The sequence below is a fragment of the Marmota flaviventris genome, chromosome 4, assembly GCF_047511675.1.
Source record: "Marmota flaviventris isolate mMarFla1 chromosome 4, mMarFla1.hap1, whole genome shotgun sequence".
Taxonomy (NCBI): domain Eukaryota; kingdom Metazoa; phylum Chordata; class Mammalia; order Rodentia; family Sciuridae; genus Marmota; species Marmota flaviventris.
The window spans coordinates 75,033,059-75,056,206 of record NC_092501.1 but is presented as its reverse complement, the minus strand read 5'-3'; the positions used below and the strand labels follow the sequence as shown (position 1 = coordinate 75,056,206).

Here is a 23,148-nt window from a genome sequence, read left to right as displayed (position 1 = left end):
TTTCTTTTCTCCTTTGGTCATGAACTGTCTGCCCTCACTGTCTCATTTTCTGGTTTTCAAACCTATACCTGGCCTATTGCTGTCTAATCATTCCTCTGAAATGATTCTTGGAAAAGTTATCAATGACCAGTTTCTATGGATAACTCCCCTGAACATTCTCTGGCCTCATCTCTATTGTCAAGTCTTCTCTGTGATGTTTCTCTTCTGATCTTCTTTAAGCCTGTCTAACCCTTCTCCTGGCCTAAACTTCACTAGAGTTCTCTGTACTTTCTCCCCTTAGGGTATTTTATCTTTCAGGATTTGTCTACTCTCTGAGTGCTGATGACTCACAAACTTATATTGACCTTGGATCGCTCTCTTGAGCTGTCTTCTAGAGACTACCGGCTATCTTCTTATTTCACAAACTTACTTTTGTTTTTGTATTCTCTCTTTCTTTTTCTTAGCTTCTTTAATTTTATTCATTCAGACATTTTAGAATAATTCTTGCCCTCTGATGTGGTCACCAATCCTACCAGCCTGACTTTCCATATAGTCCTTGAACTTGACTCTTCTACATTGCTGTTTCATCATGTGAACGCTCAACAAACAAACAAAAACCCAGTTCAGACTTCCACTTAAAACCTTCCTTTTAAGATTCAGGAAGAACAACATTTCATCCAAGGAGTCTTCTCTGGACTCTGACTCAGGCAAAGTTTCCCTATTCTGTGGCCCAGTGGTGGCCTTGTTGGCTCACAATTCTCTGTTTCTCTCATAAGCCCTATAAAACCATACATTGGGGTTCATTTGTGTACTCCAGTGCCTGAAAAATGTTAGGTGCTCAATGAATGTTTCCTGAACTTAACAACAGAGAGTAAAATTTAAGCCAGAAATGGAATATCCAAGCCAAAGTATAAACAACCTGCTATTATAGACAGGGTATTCATTTGGAGAGTGAAGGTGATTTATAACTGAACTCCTATAGCATTTTCCATAAATGTTAATTTCGAGGAGGCCATCTAGATTTGTTTGTTTGGTTGGTTGGTTGATAGGTTGGTTGATTGGTTTGGCAACAGATCTTATTCATGACTCCAATACTTCACACCCAAATAGTCTCTTTGGGTGCCACTTTGCAAACTGCTTTTACCTGCTTTCAATATACTGCTTCATCCTACCTTCATAACATCTCTGCAGAAAAGACAAAGGAGGTACTAGTAACCTCATTTTATAGATGACAAAATTAAATTTCAGAAAGATTAAGTGGTATGTAACATGGCTGCCCAGGGCCAAAACCCAAGGTATCTGGACTCCTCTGCCTTCTACCTCTGATGCTGTGGTTCTGCAACACTAGAACAACAGGGAAGTGTTCCATATTATCATGCCGAAGCTGGCCTGCCCCAAACTCCCTGCTCTGGGCCCACTTAACCTCCTGGGGCCATCCAAAGCCCATCCTTCTTTGGCAAGATAGCACATTTGCTGTTTGAAGGCAGCTGCTTTGTGTCCAACTGCCCTACGGGGGTTCTCTACTCCTGTTTCTTGTCTCCAAAGCATCATATTCAAAAGAAATCTGGGCTTTTGCCGTAGATGTAGAATTAGTCAAATTTTTCAGCATTTTATATCACTTGTGATGCTCATAATGATTGCTTTATTTATAAATGTGTATGAACAATGGAACAGTAATATTGAAGAAATTTTTTTGCAAAAAAAAAAAGAAATCACTCTATTCCCATTATTACAAAACAGTAACTGAATTTCAAAAATTATATTGTTTTCATATTTTTTAGTTTTGCCAATAAACACTTTTTTAATTTTATTGAAGCATTGCATACAGAGGAAAAAGTATTCAAGTCACAAATGAGAATTTTAACCATGTAATATCTGACCACCAATTAGACTAAAAAAAAATCACATTGATACCACCCCAGAAGCATCTCTATCCCAATATTCCATTTTAATCACTAGTGCCCTCTGCCCCCAAAGTAGACCTTCCACTGGCATCTAATACTATATGTTTTCCACATTTTAAATTTTATTTAAATGAAATAACATTGTATGTACTATTTTATCTGGCTTATTTTACTGTAAGTTATGTTTGCAAGATTTTTCAATGTCATTGCATAAAACAGCAAGTAACTCATTCTTGTAGTGATAAAGCAACAGTTCTCAAACTCTTTGGTCTCAGGATCTCTTTGCCCTCTCAAAAATCAGTGAGGATACCAAAATAGCTTTTGTTTATATAGATTATATCTACCATAATAGAAATTAAAATAAAACTTTAAAAATGATGCATTTTAAAATTCATTTTAACATAACAATAATAAACCAATTATGTGTAAACATTAAGAAATTTTAAATAAATATATTTTCAAAGCAAAAAAAATGTGAGAAGAGTGGCATTATATATTTTTTTGCAAATCTCTTCAATAACTGTAGGACTTAGTAGTAGACCAAAGGATTCTCATTCTGCTTCCTTATTCAAACTTCTGTAATATATCTGACCCACCTTGGTTGAAATATGTAAAATGTCTTCCATAGATATGTAGTTAGGAAAGGAAGAAGTATTTTAATAGCTTTTATTGAAAATTACATATATTATCTTTGCTACTACACCAAAACTCAACAAGTAGTCATTTCTTAAAGATACTTGAAATCTTTATTAGTGAAAATTTTTCCCTTCTGTGACATTAAATTTCTTTGAACTATCTTGCCTTTAGAATGAATATTTTAACCCATATAGTATTTGAAACATGCATTGGAACATATGTGTAACATACATTGTTCCCTGAGTTACATAATCTCCCAGTTGATTCATTTCATGATGCAATATGGAAAAATCATGCTCATGTCACCACTAATCTTTTTAGAAAAAAATTTTAGCTATTTACTGGGAAACACAAGCTCACAGAGACAGATGCAAGTTTTTCAAAATGTTAATACTTGCTTGAAAGCTCAGATTTTATCACATTTTGGACGCAAATGCTGTCACTTGTTTTACTTGAGAGAGCAGGTTTGGTTGGTTCATTTTCAAGGAAATATGTGCCAAACACTCAAGTGTTAATAACTATAATTTTGTCCACTAGCCATTCTTTTAAATAAAAATGATGTTCAATGACAGAGGCAGCTAGTTCAGCCCTTTATTTAGATATTCTTTGATTTCTTTTATCTTCATTTTATAATTTGAAGCATATGAGTCTTGTGTGTGTTGTTTTAGATTTACTTCTAAGTATTTTATTATTTGGGGGCAATTAAAAATGGTATTTTTTTATTTTAGTATCTATTACTAATATTTTTAAATATAATTGATATATGTAAACTGATATTGTACCCTATGACCTTATGTATTTTGGTAAATACCTTGAGTATATAACTTGCTGAGTTTTTGTTGTTGTTGTTTTGTTTTTATTTTGAAAATACCTTGGGAATTCAACAGTCAAGGCATCTGCAAATAGAGACTGTTTTATTTCTTTCTTTTCAATCTGAGTGGCTTTTATTTCTTTTTGCTTTGTTGCACTGCCTAGAATTTCTAGTACATTGAACAAAAGCAGTGAAAGCAGACAACTTTTTAGTCTTAGAGGGAAAGTATTCATCATTTTATGTTAAATATAATTTTAGCTGTAGGGCCGGGCGTGGTGACTAATGCCTGTAAATCCCATTGGCTCAGGAGGCTGAGGCAGAAGGATCACAAGTTCAAAGACAGCCTCAGCAATTTAATTAGGTCCTGAGCAACTTAGGAAGAACCTGTCTCAAAATTTTACAAAAGGGCTGGGGATATGGATCAATGATTTAGTGCCCCTGGATTCAATGTCTGATACCAAAGGGGGAGAAAAAAGCAATAATCAATTTTTAAATTGGATTATTTTTGAACTTGTAGGTTTATGTCTTTTGTCAATTTGGAAAGTTTTTAGCTGTTTTTTATTAAAGTAGTTTTTAAGCACCACCCTCTTTGTCTTTCTAGCTTGGATTCTGATGGCACGTATAATAGATCTTTTATTGTGGTTCCAGAGCTTCCTAAAGCTCCTGGGGCTTCTTCCCATTCTGTTTTCTCTCTGTAGCTCAGCATGTCTAATTGCTATCTTTCAGTCTTCTTGTTCACCGATTCTTTCCTCTGTCACTTGCATTCCGCTATTGAGCTCATCTATTGAGGGTTTTTCCCCTATTTGGTTGTTTTATTTTTTTAATTCTAAAGTTTGTATTTGGTTATTTGTGTGTTCTGATTTCTCTAGTGAGATTTTTTTCCCTCGAGTGATGTTCACTATTTCTTTTCATTTGCTTCAGGCATGTTTCTAATTGGTAGTGGTTGAAGCATCTTTATAATAATAGCTGCTTTAAAATCTTTGTTAAGTAATTCTTACATTTCTGCCATCTCACTGTTAGCATTGGTTAATTGTCTTCTTTTATTCAGTTTGAGATTTTCCCTGTTCTTGGTATAAATCTTTGTATAAGACTCTGGATTTTTTTCAGTGTCATAAATATTTGTATATTAAGCAGATTAATTAAACATAATTCACTTAAATGAACAATTTGGTGGCTTATAGTACATATACAGATATGTGTAATCATCACCTTAGTCAATTTTATAACATTTAACATTTTTATAACCTCAAAAAGAGACTTCCTATTTTTTAACTATCACCCTATTATCCCCCATACCCCCAGGCCTAAGCAACTACAATAGCTTTCTCTCTTTATGGATATTTCATATAAATGAAGTCAAAATATGTGGACTTTTGAGACTGACTTCTTTAATTTCGAATGATGTTTTTAAAGTTCATCAACTTGTAACAAGTTTCAAAACTTCTTTTTTTGGGCCAAATAATTGTCCATTATATACATAGACCACATTTTTGTTTATCCATTCATTAGTTGATGGGTATTTGGTTTATAATTTGGGGATGTTATGAATAATACTGCTAATTATGTACAAATTTTTGTTTGGGCATAAGTTTTATCTTGGTTACACATCTAGGAGTGAAATTTCTGGGTCAGTGGTAGCTCTATGTTTAATTATTTGAAGAACCATCAGGCCATTTTCTAAAGTTCTATACCATTTTGCTTTCTCACCTTCAGTGTACAGAGCTCCAATTTATCCATGTCTTCATTAATACTTGCTATTATCTGGAGTTTTGATTCTATCCATCCTATTTAGTTGATTAGCTCATTGATCTTCTTGTGGTTATTGTTTACATTTCCCTGATGATAAATAATGCCAAGCATTGTTTCACATTCTTGTTACCGGGCAAGATTACATTAAAACACATCACATGCTTGTTACCCATTTGGATGTCTTTCTCAGAAAACTTCAGATTTTTTTGTCCATTTTAAAATAGGGTTAGTCTTCACTTTTATTATTGATATCTAAGAGTTCTTTATATAATGTTGAAGCAAATCCCTTATCAGATGTATGATTTATAAGTACAGTCATGCATCATATAATAACAGGGATTCATTCTGAGAAATCCATCATTAGGCAATTTTATTGTTGTATGAACATCAGAGTATGCTTACACAAACCTATATTGTATAGGTCAAGCACTCTATGTATGAAGACACTGCTGGCCTAATGGCTTACTTTATAGTAAATTAATTTTTTATAAGTAGAAGAAATATACATAAAATAATAATAAAAGTATAGTTTGGTAAATTCATAAACCAGTACCAGTTGTTCATTATCATCACAAAGTATAATATCTGGTACATAATTATATGTGCTATACTTTTATATTACTTAATATGACTGTCAGAGCAGTAGGCTTGTTTATACCAGCATCAAAATAAACACATAAATAATGCATGCATCACATTGTGACATATGATAGCTATGATGTCACTAGATGATAGGAAGTTTTCAGTTGTATAATAATCTTATGGAAATGCTATATATTTGTTATTGGCCCAAACATCATTATTTAGGGACATGATCATGTTTTTTTTTTTTTTTTTCATTCTTTGATTTTTTTTTTTTATTATGTGGATGATAGTATCTTTTAAAGCAAAAAAGTTTTTAGTTTGGGTGAAGTTCAATTTAGTGTGTACGTGTGTGTGTGTGTGTGTGTGTGTTGCTTGTGCTTTTGGTGTCAAAACTAAATCTTATAAAACTGAGATCATGAAGAATTATTCATGAATTTCCTTATAAGAGTTTTATAGTTTTGCTCTTTCATTTGGATCTTTTTTTCATTTTGAGTTAACTTTTGTATATCATGAAGAGGGAATTAGTTTCTTTCTTTCTTTTTTTTTTTTTTTTTTTGCATGAGGCTATCTAGTTTTCCAGCATTGTTTGTTAAAGAGATTGTTCCTTCCTTGTTGAATTGTTTGGATATCCTTGTAAAAACAAATATCCACCAACCATAGACATGTGGTTTACATGTCTATCTTTATGCCAGTGCCATGCTTAAATAAAATTTGAAACTAAAAAGTATGAGTGAACCTAACTCTTCTTTGTGAAGATTGTCTTGACTATTTGGGGGTCCTTTGTAATTCCGTACAACTTGATTGGTTTTTTGATTTCTAGAAATAAAAGATCTCTGAAATTTGATAGGAATTGATTTAATTCTGTAGATTGCTTTAAAAAGAAATGACATTTTAACACTATTTATCTTCTTACTCATGAGCATGAGATCTCTTTCCATTCTTTTAGGGCTTCTAAAATTTCTTTCAGCAATGTTTTGTAATTTCCAATGTACAGTTGTTTAACCAGCTTGGCTATATTTGTTACCAGGTATTTTATCCTTTTGGATATGATTGTAAATGAAATTGATTTCTTAATTTTCTTTTTGGATGTTTTCCATTGGCAATATATAGGAGCAAAACTGATTTATGCAGTTTGACCTTGTATATTGCAACTTTAATTCATTTATTAGTTCTAGTCATTCTTTTAGATTATTTAGGATTTTTTATATATAGGGTCATGTCATCTGTGAACAGAGATTACTTCCACTTTCCAATTTGAATGTCCTTCATTTCTTTTTCCTGCCTAATTTTCCTGTTTAGAACTTTCAGCATAATGCTAACTAGAAGTGGTAGAAGTGGATATCCTTCTCTTATTCCTGATGTTAGGGGAAAAGCATCCAGTCTTTCACCATTAAATATGATGTTATCTGTGGGGTTTGGTAAATACTATTTATAAGGCTGAGAAAATTCCTCTTTTTTCCTAGTTGGATGGCTTTTTTGGGGGGGGTCTCTAAAGGGTTTTAGATTTTGTCAAATATTTTTATACATCTATTTATATACCTATTTTATATGTCTATTAAAATAATCATGAATTTTTATTCTAATGATGTGGGGCATTACATTATTTTCAGATGTTAAACCAACCTTATTGCCTTATTAGTATTAAATTCTATGTGGTCATGTTATATCATTATCTTTATATGTTGCTGCAATCAGTTTGCTAGTGTTTTGTCAGTGATTTTTATATTCATATTTATAAAAAATACTGGTCTGTAGTTTTCTTCTCTTATGATGGCTTTGCCTGGTTTTTGTATCAGGGTCTTGTAAAATGTCTTGAAGTATCCTTTATAAAAAAAATCTTTGGTTTCTTTTTTGTCTTGAATTTTTAAAAATCTGTTATTAATATAGTCTCTTCAGTTTTCTTGTGGCTACTGTTTTTTTGTGACACATCTTTTTCACTTCTCATTTTGCTTTGTTTGTATCTTTCAATCCAAAATCTCCTGTAGACCAGTATTTTTAATAAATATTCACTTAGGTCTTGTTTACATTTTGTCCAATCTGACAAAATTGGATTGGGTGGTTTAAGTTATTTCTAAGTGTTTGGCATTCTGGAATATCAAACAAATAGATTATAATTTTCAACTTTCAAAAATTATTTATTGTTAACATATAAAATATAGTTAGGTTTTTTAATTCAGATATCTTGCTAAATTTTTCCTAATTGTAGCAGTTATTATTGGATTTCTAAATTTTTATTTGTGCATAATATTAATTGTAATTTTATTTTTATTTATTTTTTTTCAAACCATATACAATTTACTTCCTTTCTCTATGTTACCTATAGGTTTTTGTGTTTTTAATATATTCCATACTTTTATCTCACAGTTTAGCAAAGTTATTTTGTGAAGTTCATTAATTCTTTGTTCAGTTGTGATCATTCTTTTAAATCCATATCTAGAGTTTTTAATTTCCATTAACTCATTTTACTGAATAAATTTTTTATTTTTTAATTTTTCATTGATTGCACATCTCCTGCAAAACTCACCATATTGCATTTTTGAAGCATATTACTTGCTTTATTTTAAGGCCCACATCTGATAACTCTTATACCCACATACATATGTGTATGTTTTATTGTATTTTTCTGTTGGTCATTTTTAATGGGCACATCTAGAAATTTATGTTTAACTGCTGAACATTTTCTATGAAAGTTCTGTTTTAGAGACTCTAGGTGATGTTATCTTCTCCAGAGAGGACTCTCCTTCTGGCACGTGGTTGGAATAGAGGCAGGCAGGTCACTGCACTGCCATCAGGGATTGGGCTAATTGGTTGTGGGTTTCAGTCTTGTGAAGCCTGGTCAATTTCTAGTCTTCCTTGATTCTTATGGTGTAGCCCATCAGAAATCCTACCTTAAAGTCTTTATTCTGTGGATTTCTCCAGGCTAAGACTGCTAGGGCTTTACATATCTTATCAGTCTCTCAGCCTTACTACTTGTGCATCAGCAGCTGCCTAAAAGAGGAACATCACCGGAGGCTGAGACAGGAGGAACTTAATTTCCAAGCCCTAAGCAACTCAGTTGAGACTTTCTCTAAATAAAATTTGAAAGGGGGCTGAGGATGTGGCTCAATGGTTAAGTGTCTCTGGGTTCAATTCCTGGTACCAAAACAAAAACCTAAACTCACAGGTGTCATTAAGCTATGGCTTGTTTTCTCTTTTCTCCAGGATTTTGTGTCATGTATAGAGAACTACAGAAGAAAAGGACAGGAGCTATATGCATCTTTATACAAAGACCATGTACAGGTAAAAACCAGAACATATCTTTTCTCTACAGAGTGCACTTCAATCTACCTTGAATCTAAAAAAAAAAAAAAAAGAATTAAAAGGGGGCTTTTAGTTTTAGATTGTATAAGACAATAATTGGTCATCAGTGATTCATTCTACTTACACGACCCATGCAATGGGCTTAAGATCTAAAGTCAGCAACTAAGGAGACTCATCTACTCATTTATGCACTCAATAAATAGGTTTTGGGAACCCAGGTGCCTCAGAATCTACTGGGAACTAGGAGCACATTACAAAGATTTCAGGCCCAGGCCTCACCCTCAGAAAGATTCATGGTAAAGGAGAAATATACCCTGAATAACTTCACAAACCAATAGATTATCATAACTTATGGTGGGTACTTGGCAGGGAAAGCAGAGGTACAATGAGAGTCGATAATAGGGAAGGAATCTAATTTGGGCAACTCAAAGGTCTTGTCCAAGAAAGTGACCATTTAAACTGAGATCTGAAGAAGAAGGAATATTGCCAGAAGAGTGGTTTGGGCTAAGGAGAGAGCATGGGTGAAGGTCCTGAGGCAGGAAGGAGCTGGATGCCATTGATTAACTAGAAGTAGCTGGGAGGACCAGGGTTAAGCAGGGACGATGAAGGACTAGGGCCATGTTAGGGATTTTTTTTTTTTTCCCAGATGCAATGGGTTGCTGCTAATATGGGCAGGTTTGGGTATTTTAAGCACCCATCTAGGTATGACTTTTGTGTTGACAAGGCATGCTCTTGAAGACTGTCCTCGGGATCAGCAAGCATGACTGGTTTTTCCAGCTGCACAAGTTGTTAAGTTGATATTTTTGGATTAGAAGTTTGCTATGAGCACCTACCTTACTCTAGTATTGCTATCTGCACCCTGTATAGATAGTAGGGGGTCTTGCTGGCTTCATGGGTGCTAACTGTGCCTGGACAGACCCTTATGCATTCATGTGTCATCATATGGACTCACTGATTTTGTCTAGGGTGAGCAATGTGACTAATCAAATCAGTTTCCATTGAGGGGAAAAAAAGAATTGCTTAGAATTTCATCCTTTGTTTGGGGACATTCTTATCATACTTGAACTGTTTCTAGGCAGAGGATGTTGTATATCTAAACTTCCAAATCAGCATCTTGTCAGGAGCATGACCATTTCTGTTGGGAGAGCCTAGAAGATTTGGGTGTGGTGAGGAGAAAGGTATTCAGTGATATTTTGTGTGTTTCTGCTGAATTTGTAAAATTGCAGATTCATGTAGGGAGGATGGAACCGCAGTAGAGGTTCTAATCCCAGAAGGGAGGAATCCACCCTCCTGGAATGATGGCCTGGCTCATTTTCATTAGTGGAGCCTGACTGGGGTTTGGAAAGTACTTGAGAAATTTGTATAGTTTTACCGTTGATTAAGTATTTTTGAGAAAAATCAGCATTTTAGAGTTAATCCATGAGGATGCATTCCAAGTGTTTAAATATTTAAAACATTGTTTTGATGTTTAAAAGAATGCAGATATAATCACTGTCTGCTGGAGATAATGGGGTCTGGAGCAATCACCCCACTTTTGTAAGGGGCAGAACACTTTCCACCACAGACCTCACTCCACTTCCAGAAAAATCAAGAGTCAAATTCTGAACAGAAATCAGTCTTGTGAAATCTGCTCCATTTATTCAGGGATGCTTCTCCCAAGTGCACCCAAATAGATACTACCCACAAGGTTAGTGACAATGAGGTTCAGGGACCCTTGCCCACAGGGCTGTCAATAAATGGCCATGTAAAACTTCTATGTCCTGGCACTTTACCTTCCTCTGAGAGGTCACTGGACATGGCGGAAACCCACAGCTTGATAAGGTGGCTTTGCTCATTGCCCTGGAAGTTAACCCCAGCATCGTTATATTAGCAGCAAATAGCACATTCCTAGTAATTGATCTGCCACATTTCTGCTCACTCCAGAAACACTGGCAGGAATAGTTCCCTCTACACTGATTTCCCTTTGTTTTGCCCAAGTTCCATTCATCCTCTTCTCTGTGGTCCATCTACACTATCTTGTTCTTATGTCAGGGATTCATCACAATTCCCAGAAACGCTTCATCCTGCTATTGCCATCTAAAACTTTACATGTTGAAGCTCTTTGTGAGATGCCAGCCACCTCAAAAAGTGGCCTTTCTCTTAGTCTGTAAGGGGCTGTTCTGCTTGATCTCATACGGGCTCTCTATGGGTCCAGGAGCTCTTGTTCAGTGTCTTGTTCAGTCTCTCTTCTCATTAAGTTTTTGTCACAACTCCTTTAGATGCAAGGATCAGAAACTAACTCTAACTGGCTTTGGGTTATTTAAAAAAAACGTTTTTATTCATGCATTATGGTTATATGTAATATTGGGTTTCCTTTTGACATAATCTTACATGTGTGGAAGCTAATTTGCTCCATTCAGTTCCCAGGGTTTCCTCTTTCCCTTTCCTTCTCCCTCCCCCTGTTCTCCTTCCTCTCCTCTACGAGTGTTCCTCCTATTTATTAATAGTTTTTAAAAGTGATTCTTTATAGATACACATTAAGGTGGAAGTCACTGTTGTGTATTCATATGTGTCACATAATTTGGTCAGTTTCATTACACAATTTCTCCCTTTTCCCATCCCTCCCGCTCCCCCTCTGGTCTCTCCCTCTGATCTCCTTTCTATTTTCATGGGGTCCCCCACCCCTTGCCTTTCTTCCCTCAGTTTGCTCTAGCTTTTACATATGAGAGAAATCATCTGATCCTTGATTTTTGAGAGTTTGAGAGTTTCCTTATTTTACTTAGCATGATGTTCTCCAGATCCATCCACTTACAAACATTTTGGATTTTTGAAGAATGCAATTGAAGAGTGGTCTTCAAACAGAGTTATCCAAATATCATGTATTCATTCTCTCTCTCTCCCTCCCTCCTTCCTCCCTTCTTTCCTTTCACACACATCATACATGTTCATGTAAACTCACACCCACACCCATATGTATGAGATTGCTGATGACTTTGAGGACACATGCACATGGATGAAGGTGCAAGTGGTTCTGCTGTGAACTCATGCTCTGCTCACCAAGCCATAAATCCTGGAATAAGACCATTTTCTAATTTACACAAAGGCACTCTCATTGCTGAGCTGCATGCCCACAGGGCTGTACATGCCCAGGGCCCATTTCTCCTGATCCACACAAAGGTGTTTTCTGTGTATATTTCAGGGTGTAGGGGGAACTCCATGTGTGTGTGCATTCACCCCTCTGCTTCCTCTGCCTTGGCTCCAGAAGGCACCATACCCAATGCAGGGCATGATGCTCATTAGCCTATCCTATAACCCTTTACAAATTAGCCAGACTTGGGTAAAGCATTCAACCCTGAAGCCAGGGCTGGGGTCAGCCCCACTAGTGCAGCAGAGACTTAAAGAAGGAAAAGAATGGTTTCCCAAAGGCAAATTTAAGTGTTGTTACCCAAGTGTTTCTGTTCAGTCAAAAATCATAGCCACCTCCTACATAATAGAATCACTGCCTGTGAGTCTCAGGAGTGGCATTTGGTCCATTTGTGGTTTGAACTAAGAGAGAACCATATACTGTGCAGAAACCTGGGCATTTCAGAGCACCTTTGCAGGTGAGGGAACCCAGGGCTTTTGCAATTTTGTAATCTAGCATCCTTTGTCCTGGGCTCACATGCAACTTGCTATCATGAACTTAGAAATCACTCATCTCTCAACAATTTCCCCATTGCATACCTGGCTGCTAATGTGTGTCCCATGATGAGGATTCAGGCAGCTGTGCACCTTCAGTTTTGCAATGATGGAGTAGAGAGGAACAAGACCATTTGGGGTAGAGAGGGTGTTCTTGAAAGACTAATTTGAGGCTCAGACTGGACAACCCAATGATTTGGAATTGTTCATTCTCTCTCCACAAAGCTCAACATGTTACCACAAACACAGCAATAATGTCCCATCCAGGGAACTGCAATATTTTCTCCAAACAAGCATTCATTTCATATGACCAAATGTCTCTAAAAAGCTTTGGATGGTTGTTATTTCTTGGGTCTCCTTATTAACCCACCAGAATCCTCTATAAAATGCTGTGACTGTTTTGGATATGATTTTAGGCACTGTAGAGGAACAAAAATCTCGTGTTGAAATGGGATTAGCTCATTTACAGTAATAACACTGACTGCCTAAACTGGGTTAAGTACTACATTAAACTTGTGAAAATATTGTCTCATTTAATCCTTCCATAAGTCTGTAGTTTTTATTATGTTAATATTATTAGCCAAATTTGACTGATGAGGAAGCTAAAGCTCCTTCAGAGTCAACTGCTGGCTAATAGCGGAAACATGATGACAAGCCAGGCTCATTGGACATCAAAGACCACGTGCTGAGCACTATCCCCCCCTACTATGTTTCTATGGGAAAGCTTCCAGCAAGTTCTGAGAATGATTTACTCATTCAAAATGTCTGATATTTGCAAGGCCTACATCCTAAAGTCTGTAAATCACTGAAGTAGTACTAGTAGAAATCATGAATTCAGGGGCTGGGGATGTGGCTCAAGCGGTAGCGCGCTTGCCTGGCATGCGTGCGGCCCGGGTTCGATCCTCAGCACCACATACAAACAAAGATGTTGTGTCTGCCGAAAACTAAAAAATAAATATTAAAAAAAAAAGAAATCATGAGTCCATAAAATGATAATCAGCCCTGCAGCAAAGGGATCTAGCTCACAGGCTCATGGGAAGACTTTGGAATATGACAGACTGGGTAAAATCTGTTTGGCCACCTGTTGGATTTTGGAGACATCGCTTCTGTTCCAGAGTTAGTATCTGCATGGGAATGATAGAAAATTTATGCTCACAGTGTTTACTAGGTAAAGAAAATGTAATCAGAAGGCCAGAGGTTCAACCTAAGGCATAATCACAAGATGTTTTTCTATTTATGTTAAATTTTGAAACCTCTACTTCCTGTTGTTAGCACTTTCTGTTTTCCGAAACATTTAAATTGAATAGGGCAAATACCATCAAGTGTTTGAATAATTACAAAAGTTCACTGTGTAGACAGTTAATTCTACTGTCCAAACTGTACAGTATGTTTCTTTGATGGATAATATATGAAACTCAATGTGGCCTGCAAATGCAATGTAGGATGTCAATTTATTTTTATCAAGACTTAAATTATACTCTAGTAGAGGTGTGACCATTAAAAACCACACAAACTGTGAAGATTTCACAGATATTAGATAAGATTATTTTCATTAATACAAAAAGCTTTTGTTTCTGTGAACATTCTAGAATCCTTGAACATTCAAAAATCATATGATATTAGGAATCAAGAGGCTTTTAGACCTCAACCAGGCTAAGCCTCTCATTAAATAGTTGGAGATCCTGAGGATCAGAGATGAGAATGGTCATGCTCAAATAATCCAACTGTCAGCAGGGCTTTTAATTCCTACTCTACCTCCAGTCTGGGTGGACAGGGAGAAGTATTTTCAGCATCATTTTGGAAGGATGGAGATTATGGATAGATAGAAAATTTCTGTCCATTCTGAAGGGTAGAGGCTGTGATGAAATCCTACACCTAATTTTTACAAAGCAGCTGACTAATCCACTCTGATAAGTAGCTTCAGGGACTTCAGGACCTGTTGCTTTCTGTCCAGGGCCAGCAGTCTAATGGTTCTGAGGGTGAATAGACAGTTTTCTCCTTCCTCTACTGGGATTAAATAATCTCAAAGCTGAGAAATGCTCAATGACAAAGTACTTGTGCTGCAGACAATGGCTACCACCTGGCTCTTTCCAGACATTAGTATTTTCCTTCTCCTGGTTTGGTCCTGGATCCAGAAAGAGCACTGCACAATCGTGAGAGTGTTCAGAGCTACCTAGATGTGCAGCTCCTTCAAACATTTATGAGGGACTTGGTCAGTTCACCTTTGGAGGTTTGAGGCCATGCCTCTAAGGAAAATGTGTCCAGGGGTGATGTCAGATTTCTGCTTCCCAGAGGCGGAGATGTTGCAACATCAAGGCAGCCAATGCCTGGGCCAGGATCCGGGAGCAGCTTTTTGGGGAGCTGGGCCTGTGGGGACAGATGGCAGAAACCACATTCTGCTCCCGGTGGGAACTGGACTGGAGAGAAGGACCGGCTCGCATGAAGAAACGCATCAGACGCTTGTCTCCGTGGGAGATCAGGAGCCCAGAAAAGTGCAAGGTAGGCGTTGGGTATAGCGGGATGGTGATGTTTCCAGATGGTAAACAGAAAGGGAAGCGGCTCTGTAGCTTTCCTGTCTAATGTTCTCTTCAGATAAGAGCAAGAATGTAAATGTAGAAGGTTGCATAACTTATTCTTGATGTCATTTAATAGAAGAAAATAAACACTAATCATCCCAGGTACATAGAAGCAATGCTATAACTATAACCAGAAGGGAAAATTGAATGGATAAATGAGTGAGTGGATGGATGGCAGAGTGTTCATACCTGTGCCCTTGATCCCGTACCACACTACAGTCCACAGAAGTCCAGGGAAGTAATCTGGATACTAATGTCTGGAAAAAGCCAGGTGGTAGCCATTGTCTGCAGCTCAAGTTCTTTTGAGCATTTAGAACCTGCACTGCTGTGCACATTATTTATTGCACTAGCAAATTCTGTAACAAATTTTACAGTGAAAATCTTTTGAACTCAGCGAATTCTGCAAACTCAAGCTAGTGGCTCCCTCAATCCACATGGTACTGAAGTTGTCTTGATTTTCCTGGCAGCAGAATCCAGGCAGTGCCTGGGAGTTTGCTCTAATGAAGCTCATAACATCATCAAGCTCCCGTTTTGTTGTTGTTGTTATTTTTGCCTTTTGAGGGCTGGGTAGACAGTTGGATCCATCTGATAGTGGTAGAAAGACCTGTTAATAACTTTTCATGTTCTAATTGAACAAGCATAATTTAAAATATCCTAAAAGGCAGCCTTCCAAGCACTGGGATGCTGGATATTTTCTTCTACGTTCATCCCAAGATATGACAATGACTGTGTTCTCTGGTCTATAACCCCAGTATCTTTTATCCATGTAAAACCTAAAAAGAAAATTACATTTCATTTATTCAATAGACAGTTGAGGTTGTTTTTTTTTAAATTGTTGTCAATACATGTCTGGAAGTGTGCAGTATTTTTTCCTCAATATATTTCTTAGGAATTGGAGGTAGCGAAAATAATTAGCTTGCTCATTGTGGATGGCAGTGCCCAAGGTTGGCTCTGAAACTGGTCACTCAGGCTGTCCAACCCCAGATCTTCTTCCTGTCCCCTCTACAGAGGGGTCTGCACACAGACAAATCCAGCATGCTATCTAACCTCATCTTGGCACCATCTTTGGGAATTACTGTAAATCCTACTTAATAGAAGGTTGTGGGTTTTCTTCCCTTTGACTCAGGAATATTAATATTTACATGTTACTATGTCCTTTAGGATTTAGCATTTCCCTCCCCTTGCATCTGAGTCTTAGTAATTAAGGAGGAGAGCATAAACCCAGCATACAGGACTTAATTTCTTTTTCTCTGGTCTCATTTCAGGAAGGCCAAGACAGAAAGGGTGATATTTCTCAAACCAGTGCTGAAAAACAAGGTATTGAGTTTATTTTTTCTATTGTTCCTTTTAATAATTAAACTAATTTTAATCTAATATCTTGCTTAATAGATTAATATTTTAGAGAATAAAATACTGTAGGGCTAGAATAGACAACGTTAAGATCTTTCACTATTGTGTTTCAGAATAAACAGGACCTTATTCTAGACCAGGACACTCTATTAGGGGAGGAAGTTTATATTAAGTTTTGGGAAAAAAAAAAAAATATATATATATATATATATATATATATATATATATATATATATATATATTGCAGCGGGGCGGTGGTGGGAGTTGAGCTGTCCTCTCAATATCCTGTATCTGGGATATATTAAAAGTGTCCCCATACAATTAAAACACATGCTTAAAAAGTGACCAAAATTGGGCTGGGGATGTGGCTCAAGCGGTAGCGCACTCTACTGGCATGCATGCGGCCCGGGTTTGATCCTCAGCACCACATACAAACAAAGATATTGTGTCCGCTGAAAACTAAAAAAATAAATAAATATTAAAATTCTCTCTCTCTCTCTCAAAAAAAAAAAAATGACCAAAATCACAGGAGGAAAATAATAAGATGGCTCAGAATAAAAATGGCTGAGATAGATATTTAATACTTTTTACACTGAGCTCTCTGATTATGAAAATGACAGATATAATAGTCATTATTATTTCCTTGATTTAAAGAAAATGCTTGGAATCATTTTTGATGTTAATGCTTCTTCTTTACTTGTTCAAGTCTCATGGAGAAATTTGGTTGAGTTTATTTGCTAAAAATGAAAGATTTATCTTCAAAGGTCATTTTGGCACAAACACATCCGAACACCTACACTGTACTTCATGAACTATATTTCAAAATTTCTGTTTTTCCCCAAAGACAGCCCTTTGGTTCCAACATTCCCAGTCTGTAAACTTCATTGCATCCTAGGCTACAACCAATGTCTATTCCTCAGCCCAATGACAACTTCTTGGCACTAATCAGGCTTGATCATTTACTGCCTGAGTAGCAGGTTTTGCACTGAGCTTCCTGCTTGCCAGTCTGCAGGAATACAATCCAAGAAGTGAAAATCTTGGGCTCTTATTCCGAGTTGCTTTGGGAGTCCTACTGTGACACAAGATATGTATGACATTGAAATACATATTTGTTTCTTTTTGCTGTACCCTAGGCTCCACAACTCCTACATCAGTGAAACAATCACTTGTTCTACCTCTTTGAGACGGGGACTAGAGAGAGTGCAGTGGAGGGGAGCATGTGCTAGCTTTATGTGACCTATGGCCATGGGCTGTTTCACCCTCTGCTTCCTAAAATGCAGAATACCTGGGCACCTGTGACTCTGGGTCTCTGTGGTATTTTCAGCATGGACCCTAGACTGGGAGCTCAGCCAAGAGAGGAGAAGGGTCTGTGGTTCTCCATCATACCTTTCCAGAATGTTCCTTATGGGAACATTCTCCCTGCATTAAGCAAAGTCTATGATGGCTATCACTGTGAGCAGCAGACACTTGTTGCATTCATCCAGATGTGAGACTGCCAGGTGGTGGAGATCAAAGAGCTCAGCTTCTTGGCATAAAGAAAATGGCCCATGGCTTTGCAATCATGAGCAATGTGTCTGCTTTAGGGACATTCAGGACATGTGGGTGGAGGAAGAATAAGATCCAGTAATCTAGGTAGTTATATGCTTGGCATAGACTCAAATGTCTCTGCCCTTGGAAAATAAATCTAGACAGGGACACAAATTTGTGCAGTACAGTATATTCCTGGTAGTGCAGGTGTAAAAACCATCTGTATCTCTAAAAATCAGGAGATGGGTTAGTTGAAATAGACACATTTTAGAATATTTCACCACCATTTAAGTTATTCCAGAAACTTTCAATGGAATGTGAAAATGCTTATGATATAATATTTTTTTTTTGTTTTTCTTTTGGGCAGTGCTGGGGACCAAACCCAGAGCCTTGCACATGTTAGACAGGTATTTCACCAGGGAGGCCCATTCCCAGTCAGTCCTCGTGTATAATCTTGAAAGAAAACAAAATAGTAAAGAAAAACTGAAATGTAAAATTATTCTTTTCACACTAAAAATGGTATGTGTGTGCATGCATATGTGAATATGTACTGAAAATACATTGGAAATAAATCAACCAGTAAATTGGAAGCAAATCAATTATAAACAGTGAGACCAGTATAGAGATTGAGATCTGACTTTGATTCAGGGAGATTTGGTTCAGATTCTGCCTCTAGTTCTTAGTAGCCATATATTCTTGGACAAAGTAACTAGCCTCCTTCATTTGTAAAGTGAGGATGAAGTAGTGTCTACAACCTAGACATGATTAGACATACAAATGCCATCAGAAGCATCAGGCATCAAGAAAGAGCTCCCTGAATGGGCACTATTATTAGGGCATGGATGCAGAGCTGATATCTATTTTATTTCTCACCATCGTGGCTTTTCCAATGAGAAGATGTTGCTTTAATTATTAGAAAATATCAATAACACTCTTAAGATTGAACAAAGTGAGGTTTAGAAGCAAAGCCTGGATGAACCTAGAGAGCTGCTTTACTGATTCGTGAGTGTGAATCTTGAAATGTTTCCCCTGTGTGGACTTGAATGTGGCAAAGGGGCCAGGTCTGGGCGCACTTGGGCCTTCGGGGCTGAATCAGCTTGAAGGTGTGTTGACCACACACAGGGTCAGGTGGGGGTATACCTTTTCAGAAGCAGTTGAAGGGCACACCACAATGTTTACTGCTGCCCTGGAGCACAGTTCCTCCCAGGGAGGCAAGCACATGCTGCCTGCCCTCCCTTGTGATGTCAAATGGCTCATTTTAAGACCATGTATCCCTTTATCCTGCTGCAGATGAGCTGACTCCAAAGGAAGCCGAGAGCGAGCCTGTCGAGGTGGCGGTAGACTGCACCCAGCTGACATTCTTCCCTGCATTGCATGAAAGTTTGCACTCAGAAGATTTCTTAGAATTATGTCGGGAAAGACAAGTTATTTTACAAGAGCTTCTTGATCAAGAAAAGGTAATACTTGCTATCAGTTAGTCTCAAAGACTAATAGACAGGAGAGAACCAAGCTCTCTTCACTAACACAGGGAGCAAGGTTTTCTATCAAGATTTATTTGACTTGCTATCAAGACTGTCAACCAGGTAATTAATGAGTGATCAGAATGGGCTCCTAAATTTGTGGGCCCAGGCAAAGGAAGCAAGTGGAAGCCTGTATACTGTGTCAAAATGTTTAAAAGGTGTAACTCAACTATCAAACTGTTAAATGAAATCTGCTCCAACTTCCTACTCTGATCTTCATAAAAACCTGGAAAGCCAGATTCAAGTCAAGAGTTCTTGACCTTCTGGTAGTTCAGACCCTTTGCCCCCTGCCCAGAATATGACCACCTTGAGGGGTGCATCCCACACTTTGAAGGGTGCCTGGGTGCATGTGTTTAGACGCCCCACCTCATGTGTCCAAGCTGTCCTTATACCACATAGGCCCAAGGGTAAGCATATGTGTGGCATTGTGCAGTTTCCAAAAGATACTGAGCTGGAGTCTGCATAAGCCCAAGAGGCAGGCTAGGAAAGCTAGCAGGCAATCCAGGTAGCCTGGAGTAGGGCTAGGGTAGGCCAGTCTTGTGGGGTACAAGTATATTAATCAGGTATATTAATCAACTTTACTACAAAGAAATGTCTGAGACAAGACACTTATGATGAAGTAAAGAATTTGTTTAGGCTCATGGCTCTAGCAGTTCAACACCAAGATCTGGCAACCCCATTGATCTGGACCTCTGGTGAGGGTACCACATCATGATGGGAGTGGTCTGCTGCTGTAGGCTCGGGGACATATCTTGGGCTCACCAGATAATACAGGAAGACCTCTTTATTTTAAAGTCAACTGATTTATAACCTAATTTCATTTGAAAGCCCCTTCAGAGCAATACCCAGATTAGTGTATAATGGGATAAGCCATAGTGAGACTTTTCAGGGACATCTTTGGAATGCTACCTGGTATGTGTGGTATCCCTGGGACCCACCTTCCAGACAGCCCAGTGCCCATATGTTTCCCAGGCCAGTCTGGGGGTTCCAATTCTTACTGGGCCCTGGGGTTTCTAGTCAAGGCCCAGATTGAGTACCAGCCCTGACCTCTTGTAGCCGCAGATGCCTTTGACATTTGTTCTGTGTATGAGAATCTGGACTTTACAGATTGTTCCTCCTAGTGACATTCCCTTCAGGGGTCTTGTTGAAAGGGGCCAGGGTCTGGAGCTCCCAGGTGACTGACTTTTCCCATCCCTGAGGCAGGACAGCATCACCTGGAGTAAGCTGTTCTCCCACCCTCCCCTGTCTTTCGTTTAAGCTTCAGCCTTTCTGGGCCTCCCTGTCGCACAGCGGGAAGCTGTCAGGAATGCTAGTGGGAGGTTTGCTGTGGCAGCAGGGATCCCCAGGATAAGCAGACAAGCACTTGTGGAACTCAGTGGAGAGTGGGGGTAGCAAGCTGTCCAACTGCCACTTAGCCTAGTATCCTTTCATCTGCTGGAAGGGGCTGGCCCAGGGGAACCCAAATTAGTGTTGGCTTCTGGGAACTGAAACCAGACACTGGGCTGCTGCCTAGATAAGGCCATTCTCACAGTCTGAATAGTTTGTTCTTTGCAAGAATTGTTTTGATTTGTTTCATTGGGTTGTGTTTGTTGTCTCTGGTTTCACGCTAAATTGTGGGCCTGATTTTCCTAGGACTCAGTGGAGCCAAACCACCAGGCAGGTCTGCTCTCTAGAAGCAGGTCAGGTAGGCCAGGCTCCTCAGGGTGGTGATGCCCACCATGGAGGCAGAAACCTAAGAGTCATGCCCAGGAGGGTAGCTGGGCTCAGGGGAGAGGCCACAGACTGGAGTCAGAGCCTTGTTCTGCTTTTTGTTGCTATTATTAGCAAAAATGTCAATAGGTGGATGTCACACACCCTTTATCTGTGTCTTTCTCATACACAGTCTTATCCTGCCACAGCAAGGTGAGGGAGGCTCATCATTTCCGTCATACAGATGGTTATTCACTGGAGTTGCTGGCATTCCAGGCTGACCTTGGAATCATATGGTCTCACACCTCTCTTACTCTCTGTTCACGTGGGTCCCCTCTCTCTCTAATCCCCCACATCACTGTGCTTGGTATGACACACAAATTCTCCACCACTTGATCCTTCAGCAAACTTCCCATGTCTGGCTCAGAGACATTGCTCCAGGCCTCATGTGACTTTTCTAGCTAAAGCTGGTGCATGCAGACCCTTAGTGCCTCAGCAGCACAGCTTCTCTGTCTGGGACACAGAAGGACACCTGCCCTCCTGAACATGGCTTATCCCTGGTCCTCCATGACCTTAACTGTATTTCAGGACGATCTTAGCCCTGGTTTACTATGACCTTAGCCCTGGTCCACCATGGCTTTTTGTCAAGACCAGGAACTACAGAATGAGGAAAGACAAATGGATGTACTGACCTTTGAACCACAAACATATTCAAGCAAATATACAGGAAGTTTACCCAAGGCTGTGTGTGTGTTTGCGTGCACGCGTGTGCACACACGCATGTATATGCACACATAGAACCTTTTACACTTCAAAAGCAGGTACCACAGGCCTGTTGAGATATTTTGTAGCAAGCATCTATTGTAAACTGGGAATTCTCCTAATTCCAATTCTCCATGAGACCTTTGGACCTTGTGCTTTTTTCTAAATTTCTAACTGAAGAATGCCGTGGACAGAGTTGCAGAGTGTATCCAACCTCCCATGATAGAGTCCCAGCTCCTCTTTTCTCTGTCATCTCAGAAGTGCTTGCACTTGTGACAGGAGGCTCCAAGGGATAACCTCCTTCCAGTCATCCTGGTAGCCTATGCCTTCTGGAGGCCTCTGGAACTAAAGCCTGCCTCTGGGCCTTGGGGAAGCTGTGTCTCCAGGGGCAATCCTGTATCTCCAGGGTAGATACAGTTTAATTCATTTCTTTGTGAGAACAGCAGAGTTCTAAATCACCTCCAGCAATACTTGAGACAGTAATTATTCAATTATTCTATGCCACCTGTGCATCATTCACTAATGATTCCAAGAACAACAAACACATTTCTCTCTGCAAACAGCTCCATTTAACATGAGGGTGGTTGATTTAATGCATGTTAAAGGTGGGCCTGTGTCAGTCACCATGTTCTTGGGGACAGTCCCTCACACCCCTTCATGCAGTTTTCTAGATCCATCCAGAGTTTGAACTCCAGTGGGGTTTGTTTTTGTTGTCATTCTTTGACTACATGAAAAATTAAGTGCAAGATTTTTTTTCATATACATTGTAAAATATGAGTGTGATCTTGGTAGAAATGACCAGCTCAAAGAGATATTTTTGTTCTGGAAAGCAGGGAGCTACATCTCCCACAGTTCTTCCCAGGTATTTTTAGCTGAGGCTGCTTGTAGAAGGTGAAGAAGGGCATTAACCTTGCCATGTTGAAACTTCCTGTCTGGGCGAATCACCACGACCTTCTAAAACTCACACCTGCCCATGTCATCCTACTTAAGCCTCTGTGGCATACTGTGTTCACCGGGCCATTCCTGAGGTAGCCCTGCAAATTCCCTGGACTTTCCTCCCCACCTTTATACATGTGCACGCCCACATATGTGCATGAATATAT

At 38.6% G+C, this 23,148-nt stretch overlaps 1 protein-coding gene across 1 annotated transcript in view; it reads left to right on the top strand.

The window, feature by feature from the left end:
* Wdfy4 (WDFY family member 4) overlaps window positions 1–23,148 on the top strand; it is a 277,867-nt gene that overhangs the window by 158,500 nt on the left and 96,219 nt on the right. The window contains exons 40-43 of the mRNA XM_027947941.3: window positions 8,866–8,943; window positions 14,914–15,120; window positions 16,463–16,514; window positions 19,365–19,531. Coding sequence (XP_027803742.3) covers window positions 8,866–8,943; window positions 14,914–15,120; window positions 16,463–16,514; window positions 19,365–19,531 — 504 coding nt within the window. The remainder of the gene's footprint in view (window positions 1–8,865; window positions 8,944–14,913; window positions 15,121–16,462; window positions 16,515–19,364; window positions 19,532–23,148) is intronic.